The sequence below is a fragment of the Lampetra fluviatilis genome, assembly GCF_964198595.1.
Source record: "Lampetra fluviatilis chromosome 77 unlocalized genomic scaffold, kcLamFluv1.1 SUPER_77_unloc_1, whole genome shotgun sequence".
Classification (NCBI taxonomy): domain Eukaryota; kingdom Metazoa; phylum Chordata; class Hyperoartia; order Petromyzontiformes; family Petromyzontidae; genus Lampetra; species Lampetra fluviatilis.
Window position 1 is genome coordinate 255,264 of NW_027620435.1, and position 17,635 is coordinate 272,898.

The 17,635-nt window shown below is 48.0% G+C and overlaps 1 protein-coding gene across 1 annotated transcript; it reads left to right on the plus strand.

Annotated features, from left to right (window-relative positions):
- Nucleotides 1–9,687: 9,687 nt before the first annotated feature.
- On the plus strand, nt 9,688–17,302 carry MIX23 (mitochondrial matrix import factor 23; the record flags this gene model as incomplete). The annotated part of the gene is made up of 4 exons (XM_078884533.1): nt 9,688–9,774; nt 14,568–14,693; nt 15,894–16,049; nt 17,243–17,302. Coding segments are annotated over exons 1-4 (393 nt in total), but the record flags the coding sequence as incomplete, so codon positions are not given.
- Nucleotides 17,303–17,635: the final 333 nt, after the last annotated feature.

Below are 17,635 nucleotides of genomic sequence, written 5' to 3' on the forward strand. Positions count from 1 at the left end.
TCAAAGGCTCAACTCGATCACCTCCGCAAAGGGGCCGTCCATAAATGACGTCACGCACCTCGGGGGGGGGGAGTGGGGTCAGACATTTGTGACGATGTGTGACGAGGGGGGGAGGGGGGTTTGAGAAATGTGACGTCACATCAAAATGCGCAAATTTGTAATGTTAATTTAATATAATTGTTTTAACACTAATTTGGATACATTTTCATTATTAACTATTTGATTCTTTAAATTGACTAAGGTCACCTTTTATTTATTCCATGAAGGAGCATTCTGCTTCTCCATGGGAGAATGCAGAAGCATACATTTTGTACATTTTTTAAATTATTGTTATTAAACATTTGTATTTTAATGGTTCTTTTAGGGCTTTTCATTCTGTGAAATGAATATATGATTGTTATAATTGTACTCTCAATTTTGCTTCGTTCTACTACAAAGTTAGAAGTATTTTTTGAATAGTTAGAATTAATTTGATTAATTTATAAATATAAGATAATTTCAATAAAATATTCTGAACATCTGCAGTTTTAGTTAGACGTTTAATATTTTCAAGTTAATTTTATGCAAAATTTCAGCTTTCCAACGCCTCCTTTTTAATACGTGTTTTCTCCTACAACATCAGAGTGCAGCGCCACATTAAATACGCACTACAATGACAATAGTTTAAAGCGATTTGACGCATGTTTATTTTTAAAATGTAAATATGTTTTTTTTTGGGGGGGGGGCAGAGCTTTGTGACGTCATATTTGAGGGGGGGGGTGGGTCTGACTGTTTGTCAAAGATGGTGATAAGATGATTTGTACCAGCTTATCTGACAGGCACTATTCTACTTTACCGAGTGTTGACATCCCCAGCGTTTACCAGTGTTGCTTACTTTTATGCTTATTATCAGCTAACACCGGCCACAACCATGAGCCGATGGCAGAGGTCGCAACCGGGTACCCGATACCCGTACCCTACCCGATACCCGGCTACCCGTACCCGGCCGGGTACGGGTACCCGTTTGCGACCATGGTGCGGCCGGGTACGGGTAGGCCGTGAGTCACTGGTGAGTCACCGTTTGTCACTCATTTCCCAACGTCTTGTCTCTTAAATTTTGATTTAAAGCTTTCGTGACTGCAGGGATTCATCTTCTTGGTTCTTTCCGTAAAGTCTCTTCTCACAATTCAAGTTCCTAGAATCAACCCACCCGCGCCTGCAACATGGCTTCATCCCAGAGGTCGCAATCGGGTACCCGATACCAGAGGTGTGGACTCGAGTCATGTGACTTGGACTCGAGTCAGACTCGAGTCATGAATTTGATGACTTGCGACTCGACTTGGACTTGCATAACAATGACTTTGTCCCACCTCTGCCCGATACCCATACCCTACCTGTACCCGGCCGGGTACGGGTACCCGTTTGCGACCCTGGTGCGGCCGGGTACGGGTACGGGTAAGAAATCAAAACCCGTTTGCGACCTCTGGCCGATGGGCACCGTTGTTCTCTGTTAGCCCCGCTCCCGAGAACCATCAGGCCATACCCCTGGCTACCACATTCAGACAAGCCCCTCCCCCTCCCCTCCCCCTTAACTTGTATTTAAGGGTTTGCCTCTTGAATTTTTTCCTCACTTAATACGGTAAATTCAGCTGTGACGGTCCCACCTGATGACGGAGACTTGTGTTGCCTCCGAAACGTCGTGATTTATTATTTTATTTCTATAATTATTAAAATTGTTATTATTTATTTATTTTTATTTTCCCCTACGTGACTTTACCGAAAAAACCTAAGCGTATGAATCCAATATTAAAGTCTCCCATAGACTCCAATGTTAAAGTTTCCCATAGACTCCAATGTTAAAGTCTCCCATAGACTCCAATGTTAAAGTCTCCCATAGACTCCAATGTTAAAGTCTCCCATAGACTCCAATGTTAAAGTCTCCCATAGACTCCAATGTTAAAGTCTCCCATAGACTCCAATGTTAAAGTCTCCCATAGACTCCAATGTTAAAGTCTCCCATAGACTCCAATGTTAAAGTCTCCCATAGACTCCAATGTTAAAGTCTCCCATAGACTCCAATGTTAAAGTCTCCCATAGACTCCAATGTTAAAGTCTCCCATAGACTCCAATGTTAAAGTCTCCCATAGACTCCAATGTTAAAGTCTCCCATAGACTCCAATGTTAAAGTCTCCCATAGACTCCAATGTTAAAGTCTCCCATAGACTCCAATGTTAAAGTTTCCCATAGACTCCAATGTTAAAGTCTCCCATAGACTCCAATGTTAAAGTCTCCCATAGACTTCAATGTTAAAGTCTCTACTCATAGACTCCAATGTTAAAGTCTCCCATAGACTCCAATGTTAAATTCTCTACCCATAGACTCCCATGTTAAAGTCTCCCATAGACTCCAATGTTCAAGTCTCCCATAGACTCCAATGTTAAAGTCTCCCATAGACTCCCATGTTAAAGTCTCCCATAGACTCCAATGTTAAACTCTCCCATAGACTCCAATGTTAAAGTCTCCCATAGACTCCAATGTTAAAGTCTCCCATAGACTTCAATGTTAAAGTCTCTACTCATAGACTCCAATGTTAAAGTCTCCCATAGACTCCAATGTTAAAGTCTCCCATAGACTCCAATGTTAAAGTCTCCCATAGACACTAATGTTAAAGTCTCCCATAGACTCCAATGTTAAAGTCTCCCATAGACTCCAATGTTAAAGTCTCCCATAGACTCCAATGTTAAAGTCTCCCATAGACTCCAATGTTAAAGTCTCCCATAGACTCCAATGTTAAAGTCTCCCATAGACTCCAATGTTAAAGTCTCCCATAGACTCCAATGTTAAAGTCTCCCATAGACTCCAATGTTAAAGTCTCCCATAGACTCCAATGTTAAAGTCTCCCATAGACTCCCATGTTAAAGTCTCCCATAGACTCCAATGTTAAAGTCTCCCATAGACTCCAATGTTAAAGTCTCCCATAGACTCCAATGTTAAAGTCTCCCATAGACTCCAATGTTAAAGTCTCCCATAGACTCCAATGTTAAAGTCTCCCATAGACTCCAATGTTAAAGTCTCCCATAGACTCCCATGTTCAAGTCTCCCATAGACTCCAATGTTAAAGTCTCCCATAGACTCCAATGTTAAAGTCTATAGACTCCAATGTTCAAGTCTCCCATAGACTCCAATGTTAAAGTCTCCCATAGACTCCCATGTTAAAGTCTCCCATAGACTCCAATGTTAAAGTCTCCCATAGACTCCAATGTTAAAGTCTCCCATAGACTCCAATGCTAAAGTCTCCCATAGACTTCAATGTTAAAGTCTCTACTCATAGACTCCAATGTTAAAGTCTCCCATAGACTTCAATGTTAAAGTCTCCCATAGACTTCAATGTTAAAGTCTCTCATAGACTCCAATGTTAAAGTTTCCCATAGACTTCTACCCATAGACTCCAATGTTAAAGTCTCCCATAGACTCCAATGTTAAAGTCTCTACTCATAGACTCCAATGTAAAAGTCTCCCATAGACGCCAATGTTAAAGTCTCTACCCATAGACTCCCATGTTAAAGTCTCCCATAGACTTCAATGTTAAAGTCTCTACTCATAGACTCCAATGTTAAAGTCTCCCATAGACTCCAATGTTAAAGTCTCCCATAGACTCCAATGTTAAAGTCTCTCATAGACTCCAATGTTAAAGTCTCTCATAGACTCCAATGTTAAAGTTTCCCATAGACTCCAATGTTAAAGTCTCCCATAGACCCCAATGTTAAATTCTCTCATAGACTCCAATGTTAAAGTTTCCCATAGACTCCAATGTTAAAGTCTTTAATGTTAAAGTCTCTACCCATAGACTCCAATGTTAAAGTCTACCATAGACTCCAATGTTACTGGTAGGAACCTCCTGGTTACACCAGCCCACAGGGGATTATTGTGTCCGTCCGTCGTGCATCCAAAAATGGGAGGGGTGGGGCTGGGTGGAGAGGGTGGGGTGGGGCTGGAGGGGGAGGAGCTGGTCACCCCGTGGTGCCCTTATAAAACTCAACGTTTAACCTACTCACGCCAGCTTGTGCCCGCCCTCACAGTTGGCCATATTTGCGGAATACACCACGCCGCCGTTGACCCTGGCCATTGACCGAGCAACCCAACGTTCCTACCAGCTCCCTCCGCAGGAATGTGTTAAAATGTCCCATAGACTCCAATGTTAAAGTCTCCCATAGACTCCAATGTGAAAGTGTCCCATAGACACCAATGTTAAATGTTAAAGTCTCCCATAGACTCCAATGTTAAAGTTTCCCATAGACTCCAATGTTAAAGTCTCCCATAGACCCCAATGTTAAATTCTCTCATAGACTCCAATGTTAAAGTTTCCCATAGACTCCAATGTTAAAGTCTTTAATGTTAAAGTCTCTACCCATAGACTCCAATGTTAAAGTCTACCATAGACTCCAATGTTACTGGTAGGAACCTCCTGGTTACACCAGCCCACAGGGGATTATTGTGTCCGTCCGTCGTGCATCCAAAAATGGGAGGGGTGGGGCTGGGTGGAGAGGGTGGGGTGGGGCTGGAGGGGGAGGAGCTGGTCACCCCGTGGTGCCCTTATAAAACTCAACGTTTAACCTACTCACGCCAGCTTGTGCCCGCCCTCACAGTTGGCCATATTTGCGGAATACACCACGCCGCCGTTGACCCTGGCCATTGACCGAGCAACCCAACGTTCCTACCAGCTCCCTCCGCAGGAATGTGTTAAAATGTCCCATAGACTCCAATGTTAAAGTCTCCCATAGACTCCAATGTGAAAGTGTCCCATAGACACCAATGTTAAATGTTAAAGTCTCCCATAGACTCCAATGTTAAAGTCTCCCATAGACTCCAATGTTAAAGTCTCCCATAGACTCCAATGTTAAAGTCTCCCATAGACTCCAATGTTAAAGTGTCTCACACAGACTCCAATGTTAAAGTCTCCCATAGAATCCAATGTTAAAGTCTCCCATAGACTCCAATGTTAAAGTCTCCCATAGAATCCAATGTTAAAGTCTCCCATAGACTCCAATGTTAAAGTCTCCCATAGACTCCAATGTTAAAGTCTCCCATAGACTCCCATGTTAAAGTCTCCCATAGACTCCAATGTTAAAGTCTCCCATAGACTCCAATGTTAAAGTCTCCCATAGACTCCAATGTTAAAGTCTCCCATAGACTTCAATGTTAAAGTCTCTACTCATAGACTCCAATGTTAAAGTCTCCCATAGACGCCAATGTTAAAGTCTCCCATAGACTCCAATGTTAAAGTCTCCCATAGACACTAATGTTAAAGTCTCCCATAGACTCCAATGTTAAAGTCTCCCATAGACTCCAATGTTAAAGTCTGCCATAGACTCCAATGTTAAAGTCTCCCATAGACTCCAATGTTAAAGTCTCCCATAGACTCCAATGTTAAAGTCTCCCATAGACTCCAATGTTAAAGTCTCCCATAGACTCCAATGTTAAAGTCTCCCATAGACTCCAATGTTAAAGTCTCCCATAGACTCCCATGTTAAAGTCTCCCATAGACTCCAATGTTAAAGTCTCCCATAGACTCCAATGTTAAAGTCTCCCATAGACTCCAATGTTAAAGTCTCCCATAGACTCCAATGTTAAAGTCTCCCATAGACTCCAATGTTAAAGTCTCCCATAGACTCCAATGTTAAAGTCTCCCATAGACTCCCATGTTCAAGTCTCCCATAGACTCCAATGTTAAAGTCTCCCATAGACTCCAATGTTAAAGTCTCCCATAGACTCCAATGTTCAAGTCTCCCATAGACTCCAATGTTAAAGTCTCCCATAGACTCCCATGTTAAAGTCTCCCATAGACTCCAATGTTAAAGTCTCCCATAGACTCCAATGTTAAAGTCTCCCATAGACTCCAATGTTAAAGTCTCCCATAGACTTCAATGTTAAAGTCTCTACTCATAGACTCCAATGTTAAAGTCTCCCATAGACTTCAATGTTAAAGTCTCCCATAGACTTCAATGTTAAAGTCTCTCATAGACTCCAATGTTAAAGTTTCCCATAGACTTCTACCCATAGACTCCAATGTTAAAGTCTCCCATAGACTCCAATGTTAAAGTCTCTACTCATAGACTCCAATGTAAAAGTCTCCCATAGACGCCAATGTTAAAGTCTCTACCCATAGACTCCCATGTTAAAGTCTCCCATAGACTTCAATGTTAAAGTCTCTACTCATAGACTCCAATGTTAAAGTCTCCCATAGACTCCAATGTTAAAGTCTCCCATAGACTCCAATGTTAAAGTCTCTCATAGACTCCAATGTTAAAGTCTCTCATAGACTCCAATGTTAAAGTCTCCCATAGACTCCAATGTTAAAGTCTCCCATAGACTCCAATGTTAAAGTCTCCCATAGACTCCAATGTTAAAGTCTCTCATAGACTCCAATGTTAAAGTCTCTCATAGACTCCAATGTTAAAGTTTCCCATAGACTCCAATGTTAAAGTCTCTAATGTTAAAGTCTCTACCCATAGACTCCAATGTTAAAGTCTACCATAGACTCCAATGTTACTGGTAGGAACCTCCTGGTTACACCAGCCCACAGGGGATTATTGTGTCCGTCCGTCGTGCATCCAAAAATGGGAGGGGTGGGGCTGGGTGGAGAGGGTGGGGTGGGGCTGGAGGGGGAGGAGCTGGTCACCCCGTGGTGCCCTTATAAAACTCAACGTTTAACCTACTCACGCCAGCTTGTGCCCGCCCTCACAGTTGGCCATATTTGCGGAATACACCACGCCGCCGTTGACCCTGGCCATTGACCGAGCAACCCAACGTTCCTACCAGCTCCCTCCGCAGGAATGTGTTAAAATGTCCCATAGACTCCAATGTTAAAGTCTCCCATAGACTCCAATGTGAAAGTGTCCCATAGACACCAATGTTAAATGTTAAAGTCTCCCATAGACTCCAATGTTAAAGTCTCCCATAGACTCCAATGTTAAAGTCTCCCATAGACTCCAATGTTAAAGTCTCCCATAGACTCCAATGTTAAAGTCTCCCATAGACTCCAATGTTAAAGTCTCCCATAGACTCCAATGTTAAAGTCTCCCATAGACTCCAATGTTAAAGTCTCCCATAGACTCCAATGTTAAAGTCTCCCATAGACTCCAATGTTAAAGTGTCCCATAGACTCCAACGTTAAAGTCTCCCATAGACTCCAATGTTAAAGTGTCTCACACAGACTCCAATGTTAAAGTCTCCCATAGAATCCAATGTTAAAGTCTCCCATAGACTCCAATGTTAAAGTCTCCCATTGACTCCAATGTTAAAGTCTCCCATAGACTCCTATGTTAAAGTCTCCCATAGACTCCAATGTTAAAGTCTCCCATAGACTCCAATGTTAAAGTATTCCATAGACTCCAATGTTAAAGTCTCCCATAGACTCCAATGTTAAAGTCTCCCATAGACTCCAATGTTAAAGTCTCTCATAGACTCCAATGTTAAAGTTTCCCATAGACTCCAATGTTAAAGTCTCTACCCATAGACTCCAATGTTAAAGTCTCTACCCATAGACTCCAATGTTAAAGTCTCCCATAGACTCCAATGTTAAAGTCTCTACCCATAGACTCCAATGTTAAAGTCTCTATCCATAGACTCCCATGTTAAAGTCTCCCATAGACTCCAATGTTAAAGTCTCCCATAGACTCCAATGTTAAAGTCTCCCATAGACTTCCATGTTAAAGTCTCCCATAGACTCCAATGTTAAAGTCTCCCATAGACTCCAATGTTAAAGTCTCCCATAGACTCCAATGTTAAAGTTTCCCATAGACTCCAATGTTAAAGTCTCTACCCATAGACTCCAATGTTAAAGTCTCTACCCATAGACTCCAATGTTAAAGTCTCCCATAGACACCAATGTTAAAGTCTCCCATAGACTCCAATGTTAAAGTTTCCCATAGACTCCAATGTTAAAGTCTCCCATAGACTCCAATGTTAAAGTCTCTACCCATAGACTCCAATGTTAAAGTCTCTATCCATAGACTCCCATGTTAAAGTCTCCCATAGACTCCAATGTTAAAGTCTCCCATAGACTCCAATGTTAAAGTCTCCCATAGACTTCCATGTTAAAGTCTCCCATAGACTCCAATGTTAAAGTTTCCCATAGACTCCAATGTTAAAGTCTCTACCCATAGACTCCAATGTTAAAGTCTCTACCCATAGACTCCAATGTTAAAGTGTCTCATAGACTCCAACGTTAAAGTCTCCCATATACTTCAATGTTAAAGTCTCCCATAGACACCAATGTTAAAGTCTCCCATAGACTCCAATGTTAAAGTCCCCCATAGACTCCAATGTTAAAGTCTCCCATAGACTCCAATGTTAAAGTCTCCCATAGACTCCAATGTTAAAGTCTCCCATAGACTCCAATGTTAAAGTCTCCCATAGACTCCAATGTTAAAGTCTCCCATAGACTCCAATGTTAAAGTCTCCCATAGACACCAATGTTAAAGTCTCCCATAGACACCAATGTTAAAGTCTCCCATAGACTCCAATGTTAAAGTCTCCCATAGACTCCAATGTTAAAGTTTCCCATAGACACCAATGTTAAAGTCTCCCATAGACTCCAATGTTAAAGTCTCCCATAGACACCAATGTTAAAGTCTCCCATAGACTCCAATGTTAAAGTCCCCCATAGACTCCAATGTTAAAGTATCTACTCATAGACTCCAATGTTAAAGTATCTACTCATAGACTCCAATGTTAAAGTCTCTACTCATAGACTCCAATGTTAGTGTCTGCCATATACCCAACGTTGAACTCATGGGATTAATCTTTTCCGGCAGAAATAAATTTAAAGAATATAATAAAGAATACAAAATTTAAATGAAAATTGAAATAAAATAAAATAATTGATAAGATATAACAAACTCTTTGGTTCTTTCGGTAAAATCGCGTTGGTAGAAAAATAAAAAAAAATTTGCTATTTCTTTTATACCTGATAACGATTGCTTGTGTTGCAATCCAAACGTCGTAGTATGCTATTATTGAATTTATTATTTTATCTTTAGACGTGACTTTACCGAAATAACCAAAGAATGATTCCTGCAGTCACGAAAGCTACAAATTAAGATTGAACCACTTCTACGGGGAAGTTTTAAGTTTATCTTTTTCTCTCTCTCTGGGTGTTTTGTTCTCTCTCTCTGCCTGTGTATCGATCTTCGTGTTTGTGTCTTTCAAATTTCACACTTAACTTCTAACTTAGCAATCTTTGTAATACGTAACCAACCAGGCTATGCGTTAATTGTGTGTTGACCGACTCTCTGTGTTGCATTACATTACATTTCGATATTTTGCTAGGTTATTTAATTTAGTGTGTCTCTCTTTCTGTGTGCCGATGTGTGTTCTCTCTCTATGTATCTTGGTGATATCTGTCTGCTTATATGTCTGTCTACAGTTTTCTGGTTAGACTTTTGTTTGCTATTTCTTTTATACCTGATGATGATTGCTTGTGTTGCAATTGAAACGTCGTATGCTAGTATTTAATTTACTATTTTATCTTCATACGTGACTTTACCGAAAGAACCAAAGAGTAATTCCTGCAGTCACGAAAGCTACAAATTAAGATTAAACAAATTAGAATTAAAATCAGGCACCGGCCGCGGCCACCTCTGTCGAGGTCGTCTCAGGCACCGGCCGCGGCCACCTCTGTCGCGGTCGTCCCCGGCATGCGAGGACCCCGCCGGCAGCCCCCCCCCTCCCCCCCACGGTGTCATGGCGGCGCCCATGACAGCCGTGAACTGCGAGGACTTTTCGGAGTTTCAGGTAGGAGGTCGACGGGTTTGATAGTTTTTTTTATTATTATACAATTATTGTTTTTATTATTATACAATTCTCATTGTGGTTCTTATTATAATTATACAACTATTGTTATTATTATACAACTACAATTATACAAGTATTCTTATGCAACTACGATTATTATAAACTACAATTATTGCTATACAATTACGATTATTATACAATCTCGCTGTCTCACACGCACACTCATTCACTAATTCATTCACTAATTCACTAATTAATTCACTAATTCACTCGCTCACTCATTCACACGCGCTCACTCACATCCACTCATTCACTCTCTCATTCATTCTTTGATTCACTCACGCACCCACTCTCTCATTCACTCATTCACAAACTCACACTCACGCTCTCACACACTCTTTCACTCACTCACTCACTCACACGCACACACTCATACGCTCACACACACACTCACTCACACTCTCACACACTCATACTCACACTCTCACACTCACTCATACTCTCAATCATACTCTCACTCACTCACACACTCACTCACACTTTCACTCTCCCACACTCACTCTCACCCACACTCACTCACTCTCACTCTCCCACACTCACTCACCCACTCGCTCACGCACTAGCTCACCCACTCGCTCACTCACCCGCTCACCCACTCCCTCGCTCACCCACTCGCTCACTCACACACTCACTCACCCACACATTCACCCACTCACTCGCCGAACAAAAGCTGTTTAGGCATGCGGTGGCTGGGCATGCGGGCTACATGACCCAGCCAACGCAGCCTTGCCTGCCGGAGGAGCTCACCGATGGGACTTTGCCCAGATCTTTCAAGGATTTGTGAGCTGCTCACACAATCCAGCCTGGTTAAACCCAGGATGGATCGTAGGCAGGCCAGCCTAAATTTTTCCAACCGGCGAAGATGCTCCATTAGGGGGGTCTACGTTTCGCAAGCGTAGAGAAGGGAGGGAATGATGTGGCCGAGAAGACCTGAAGCTTCGTGCGGAGCGACAGACCAGGTAGCTTCCACACAGCGTCACGCAACTGATGAAAAGATATTTCCGCTCGACTGATTCGGAGTGAGACCTCTGCTGTTAAACTGGAGCCGGTCATGAGCACACCGGCCAGGTATGGGAAACTCTCCACTCTCTCCACTACTGCCCCATCACCGATTGGGAGTTGTGGGGGTGGAATGTCCGATGGTACAAAATACCCAGGCAGGTGCTTAGTTTTGGTGGGGCTGATGGTAAGGCCCCACCTCTTAGTGGCACGCTCCAGTCTCAGCAGCAGCGTCTCCAACTCCTCCTCTGAATGAGCAGCAATTACCAAATCATCGGCATACATAACGTGGTTGACCAATAGGGAGCCATCCCTTGACCGCACCCAGGCATCGATCAGCCTCCCATTATATCTGTACAAAATGGAAATTCCCCCGGTACAGCTATTGAAGGCTTCACGAACTACGTGGTCAAAATAGATGTTAAATAATGTGGGAGCCAGAGGACATCCCTGTCGCACCCCAAGCTGTACAGGGAATCGCTCTGACTCCCGGCCACGTAGTTTTACCCGGGCCCGCTCACCATCATGAAGGTCCTTAATGATCGTGAGCAGAGGGTCAGGGACTCCGAAAGCATGAAGAACAACCCAGAGCCCAGGCCTACTGATGGTATCATAGGCCTTGACCAGGTCAATAAAGCAGAGATGTAGGTCTTGTTGGAATTCCCTACACCTCTGCTGTAGCAGACGGACAGAAAATATGGCATCCGTGCAGGACCACCCTTTCCTGAAACCGCATTGGGGCTCCGCAAGCCTCTCCTCAGCGTGCCTAGCAAGGCGATGTTGAATAATCCTTGCCAGGACCTTTCCCGGCACACTGAGGAGTGAGATGCCCCTGTAGTTGTTACAGTCTGTGCGGTCCCCTTTCTTAAAGAGGGGGACCACCAGGGCATCCTTCCAATCCTGCGGAACCTGTCCAGTGGTCCAGACTGTTGTTATGATGTCATGTAGAGCAGTCTGCGCACAAATGCCACCCTCCCTCAGCATTTCACTTGGGAGATCATCTCTGCCCGGTGCCTTTCCTGTTCTCGGACTCTGGATCGCCTTCAGTACTTCCTCAACAGATGGCACCTCAGCCAGCCACTCACATGGGGTGACTTCTTCCTCCAATATTGGAGGCACCACAGCCTCAGCAGGGTCATCCCCACTTTGTGCCACGATGTTTTCCTGGCTGAGGGATTTCCCCTCCCCCAGAACCTCACATAAATGCTCAGCAAATCTGCAAACCTGTTCCTGGGGGTCGGAGATTGGATCACCGTTTTTTCCCCTACACACACAGACACCTACACACACAGACACCTACACACACAGACAACTACACACACAGACATCTACACACACAGACACCTACACACACACACACAGACAACTACACACAGACATCTACACACACAGACACACAGAGACCTACACACACACACAGACAACTACACCTACACACACAGACAACTACATCTACACACACAGACAACTACACACACACACAGACAACTACACACACAGACACCTACACACACACAGGCAACTACACACACAGACACCTACACACACAGACACCTACACACACAGACACCTACACACAGACACAGGCACCTACACACGCAGACACACACACGCAGACACCTACACACACAGACACCTACACACACAGACACCTACACACACATACACCTCCACACAAAGACACCTACACACACAGACACCTACACACACAGACATCTACACACACAGACACCTACACACACAGACACCTACACACACAGACACCTACACACACAGACACCTACACACACAGACAACTACACACACAGACATCTACACACACAGACACACAGAGACCTACACACACACAGACAACTACACCTACACACACAGACAACTACACACACCGGCACCTACACACACAGACACCTACACACGCAGACACACACACACAGGCACCTACACACAGACACACACACACAGGCACCTACACACAGACACAGGCACCTACACACGCAGACACACACACTCAGACACCTACACACACAGACACCTACACACACCGGCACCTACACACACATATACAGACACCTACACACGCAGACACACACACTCAGACACACACACGCAGACACCTACACACAGACACACACACACAACGCACCATCATCAAGTCTGCATTAGCCACGCAGTACTGGAAAAAACATGCAAACACACATGCCTCTGATAATCATCATCATCATGTTGTACTCGCTGACACTGGGTAGTGAGACACTGCTAGTGAGACACTGGGTCGACACGCACACACACTACGGCGCGTTGGACTGCTGTGTTGCGACACCACTCTCAACGCGGGCACGTGTCCCCTTGACCCCTGAAGGTCGCGTGGATCGTGTGGGTGGGTGGGGCGGGGGGTGAGTAGGCGGGTGATTGAGAGAGTGGGTGGGTCAGTGAGTGGGTGGGTCAGTGAGTGAGTGGGTGGGTCATTGATTTAGTGGGTGGGCTTGTGGGTGGATCAGTGAGTGGGAACGTGAAAGAGTGAGTGGGTCAGTAGGTGGGTCAGTGCGTGAGTGGGTCAGTGAGTGAGTGAGTGGGTAAGTGAGTGAGTGGGTCAGTGAGTGAGTGAGTGGGTGGGTCAGTGCGTGCGTGGGTCAGTGGGTCAGTGAGTGAGTCAGTGATTGGGTGGGTGAGTGGGTCAGTGAGTGAGTGGGTCAGTGAGTGAGTGGGTTAGTGAGTGAGTGGGTCAGTGAGTGAGTGGGTCAGTGAGTGAGTGGGTTAGTGAGTGAATCAGTGAGTGAGTGAGCGGTTTAGTGAGTGGGTGGGTCAGTGTGTGAGTGAGTGAGTGGGTCAGTGAGTGGGTGGGTGGGTCAGTGCGTGAGTGAGTCAGTGAGTGAGTGAGTGGGTCAGTGAATGAGTGAGTGGGTGAGTGGGTGAGTCATTGAGTGAGTGAGTGGGTCAGTGAGTGAGTGGGTGAATGAGCCAGTGAGTGAGTCAGTGAGTGAGTTGGTCAGTGCATGAGTGGTTCAGTGAGTGAGTGAATGAGTGAGTGGGTCAGTAAGTGGGTGGGTGAGTGACTCAGTGAGTGAGTGGGTCATCGATTGGGTGAGTTGGTGAGTCAGTGAGTGAGTGAGTGGGTCATCGATTGGGTGAGTGGGTGAGTCAGTGAGTGAGTGAGTGAGTCAGTGAGTGAGTGGGTCAGTGAGTGAGTGAGTTGGTCAGTGCGTGAGTGGTTCAGTGAGTGAGTGAGTGGGTCATCGAGTGGGTGAGTGGGTGAGTCAGTGAGTGAGTGGGTGAGTGAGTGGTTCAGTGAGTGAGTGAGTGGGTCAGTGAGTGGGTGAGTTGGTGAGTGGGTCAGTGAGTGAGTGAGTGAGTAGGTCATCGAGTGAGTGAGTTGGTCAGTGAGTGAGTGGGTCAGTGAGTGGGTGGGTCAGTGAGTGGGTGAGTGAGTGAGTCAGTGAGTGAGTGAGTCAGTGAGTGGGTGAGTGAGTGGGTGAGTGAGTGGGTGGGTGAGTGGGTCAGTGAGTGAGTGAGTGAGTCAGTGAGTGAGTGGGTGGGTGAGTGGGTCAGTGAGTGGGTGAGTGAGTGAGTAGGTCATCGAGTGAGTGAGTTGGTCAGTGAGTGAGTGGGTCAGTGAGTGGGTCAGTGAGTGAGTAGGTCATCGAGTGAGTGAGTTGGTCAGTGAGTGAGTGGGTCAGTGAGTGGGTGGGTGAGCGGTCAGTTGAAGGCTACGCGGGGGACCTCACGTCCGCGTGCAGGAGGCGCTGCGCTCCATGCGGCAGATCGACGACCGCATCGCCCACGAGCTCAACGCGTCGGTGCCCACCGCCTCCATCGCACGCGCCCTCAACCTCGCCCACACGTGCGCACAGCTCCACTCGGCCGTGAGTCGCTCTCACCATCACTACCATCACTACCATCATCACCACTACCATCATCAACATCACCATCACTACCATCACTACCACCACCATCAACCTCGCCCACACGTGCGCCCAGCTCCACTCGGCCGTGAGTCGCTCTCACCATCAACACCACCATCATCACTACCATCATCATCACTACCATCACCACCGCCTCCATCGCCCGCGCCCTCAACCTCGCCCACACGTGCGCCCAGCTCCACTCGGCCGTGAGTCGCTCTCACCATCAACACCACCATCACCATCGCTACCATCACCATCATCACTACCATCACCATCACTACCATCACTACCACCACCACCATCGCTACCATCGCTACCGTCACCACCATCATCATCATCACTACCATCACTACCATCATCATCATCACTACCATCATCATCATCACTACCATCACCACCATCAGTACCACCATCATCACCACCATCATCGCTACCAACGCTACCACCATCACCACTACCATCGCTACCAACGCTACCATCACCACCATCACCACCATCATCACTACCATCACTACCATCACCATCGCTACCATCATCACTACCATCACCACCATCACCATCACTACTATCACCACCACCATCACCACCACCACCATTATCACCACCATCACCACCATCACCATCATCACTACCATCACTACCATCACTACCATCACTACCATCATCACTACAATCACCATCGCTACCATCACCACCACTATACACTACACTACTATACACTACACTAACGTGTTTCCCCCCGTGCCCCCCCTCCCCCCGTGCCCCCCTTCCCCCCCCGTGCCCCCCCTCCCCCCCGTGCCCCCCTTCCCCCCCCGTGCCCCCCCCTCCCCCCGTGCCCCCCCCTCCCCCCCGTGCCCCCCCCCCCCGTGCCCCCCCTCCCCCCCGTGCCCCCTTCGTGCCCCCCTCCCCCCCGTGCCCCCCCCCGTGCCCCCCCTCCCCCCCGTGCCCCCTTCGTGCCCCCCCTCCCCCCCCGTGCCCCTCCCTCCCCCTTCCGTGCCCCCCCCCGTGCCCCCCCTCCCCCCCCGTGCCCCTCCCTCCCCCTTCCGTGCCCCCCCCCGTGCCCCCCCCTCCCCGTGCCCCTCCCCGTGCCCCCCCCCCGTGCCCCCCCTCCCCCCCCGTGCCCCCCCCGTGCCCCCCCCTCCCCCCTCCCCCCCACAGCTGCAGGAGGCTCACGCGGGGCGAGCTGCGGTGATCTCGCGCTGCGTGTCGCTCGCCAGCGACTCGGTGGCGAGACTCAGCGAGCGGAGACGCCGCGGCGGGGAGGAGGGGGAACAGCTGGCGCTCAACAAGGCCTTGCGCAACCAGCAGACCACGGTGGGAGACGCAGAGACACAGAGACACAGACACAGAGACACACAGACACAGAGACAGAGACACAGAGAGAGAGACACAGACACAGTGGGAGACGCAGAGACACAGAGACACACAGACACAGAGACACAGAGACACAGAGTAGACACAGACACAGAGACACAGAGACACAGAGCCAGAGACGCACAGACAGAGAGACACAGACAGAGAGACACAGTGGGAGACGTTGGGGGGAGACGTTGGGGGGAGACGTTGGGGAGACGTTGGGGAGACGTTGGGGGGACGTTGGGGGGAGACGTTGGGGGGACGTTGGGGGGAGACGTTGGGGGGAGACGTTGGGGGGAGACGTTGGGGAGACGTTGGGGAGACGTTGGGGGGACGTTGGGGGGAGACGTTGGGGGGACGTTGGGGGGAGACGTTGGGGAGACGTTGGGGAGACGTTGGGGAGACGTTGGGGGGAGACATTGGGGGGAGACGTTGGGGGGAGACGTTGGGGGGACGTTGGGGGGAGACGTTGGGGAGACGTTGGGGAGACGTTGGGGGGAGACGTTGGGGGGACGTTGGGGGGAGACGTTGGGGGGAGATGTTGGGGGGACGTTGGGGAGACGTTGGGGGGAGACGTTGGGGAGACGTTGGGGAGACGTTGGGGGGAGACATTGGGGGGAGATGTTGGGGGGAGACATTGGGGGGACGTTGGGGAGACGTTGGGGAGACGTTGGGGGGAGATGTTGGGGGGACGTTGGGGAGACGTTGGGGAGACGTTGGGGGGAGACATTGGGGGGAGATGTTGGGGGGAGACGTTGGGGGGACGTTGGGGAGACGTTGGGGGGAGATGTTGGGGGGACGTTGGGGGGACGTTGGGGGGAGACGTTGGGGAGACGTTGGGGGGAGACATTGGGGGGAGATGTTGGGGGGAGACGTTGGGGGGACGTTGGGGGGAGACGTTGGGGAGACGTTGGGGAGACGTTGGGGGGAGACGTTGGGGGGACGTTGGGGGGAGACGTTGGGGAGACGTTGGGGAGACGTTGGGGGGAGACGTTGGGGGGACGTTGGGGGGAGACGTTGGGGGGAGATGTTGGGGGACGTTGGGGGGACGTTGGGGGGGGGGGGGAGACGTTGGGGGGACGTTGGGGAGACGTTGGGTCGTGATATTGGGCCACTGTGACGTCACTCAACTCCGTCTTTGTCTCTCCCAGTTGAAGTTGATGCAGTCGGAGCTGAACGTCGAGGAGGTGGTGAACGACCAGACGTGGAAGGTAAACAACAACAACAACAATGTCATCAACAACAACAACAATGTCATCAACAACAACAACAATGTCATCAACAACAACAACAACAACAACAATGTCATCAACAACAACAACAACAATGTCAATGTCATCAACAACAACAACAATGTCATCATCAACAACAACAACAATGTCATCAACATCAACAACAATGTCAACAACAACATCACAACCATCATCACCACCCTCACCACCACCCCCCTCACCACCACCACCCTCACCACCACCACCATCATCACCACCACCCCCCTCACCACCACCACCCTCACCACCACCACCCTCACCACCACCCCCCTC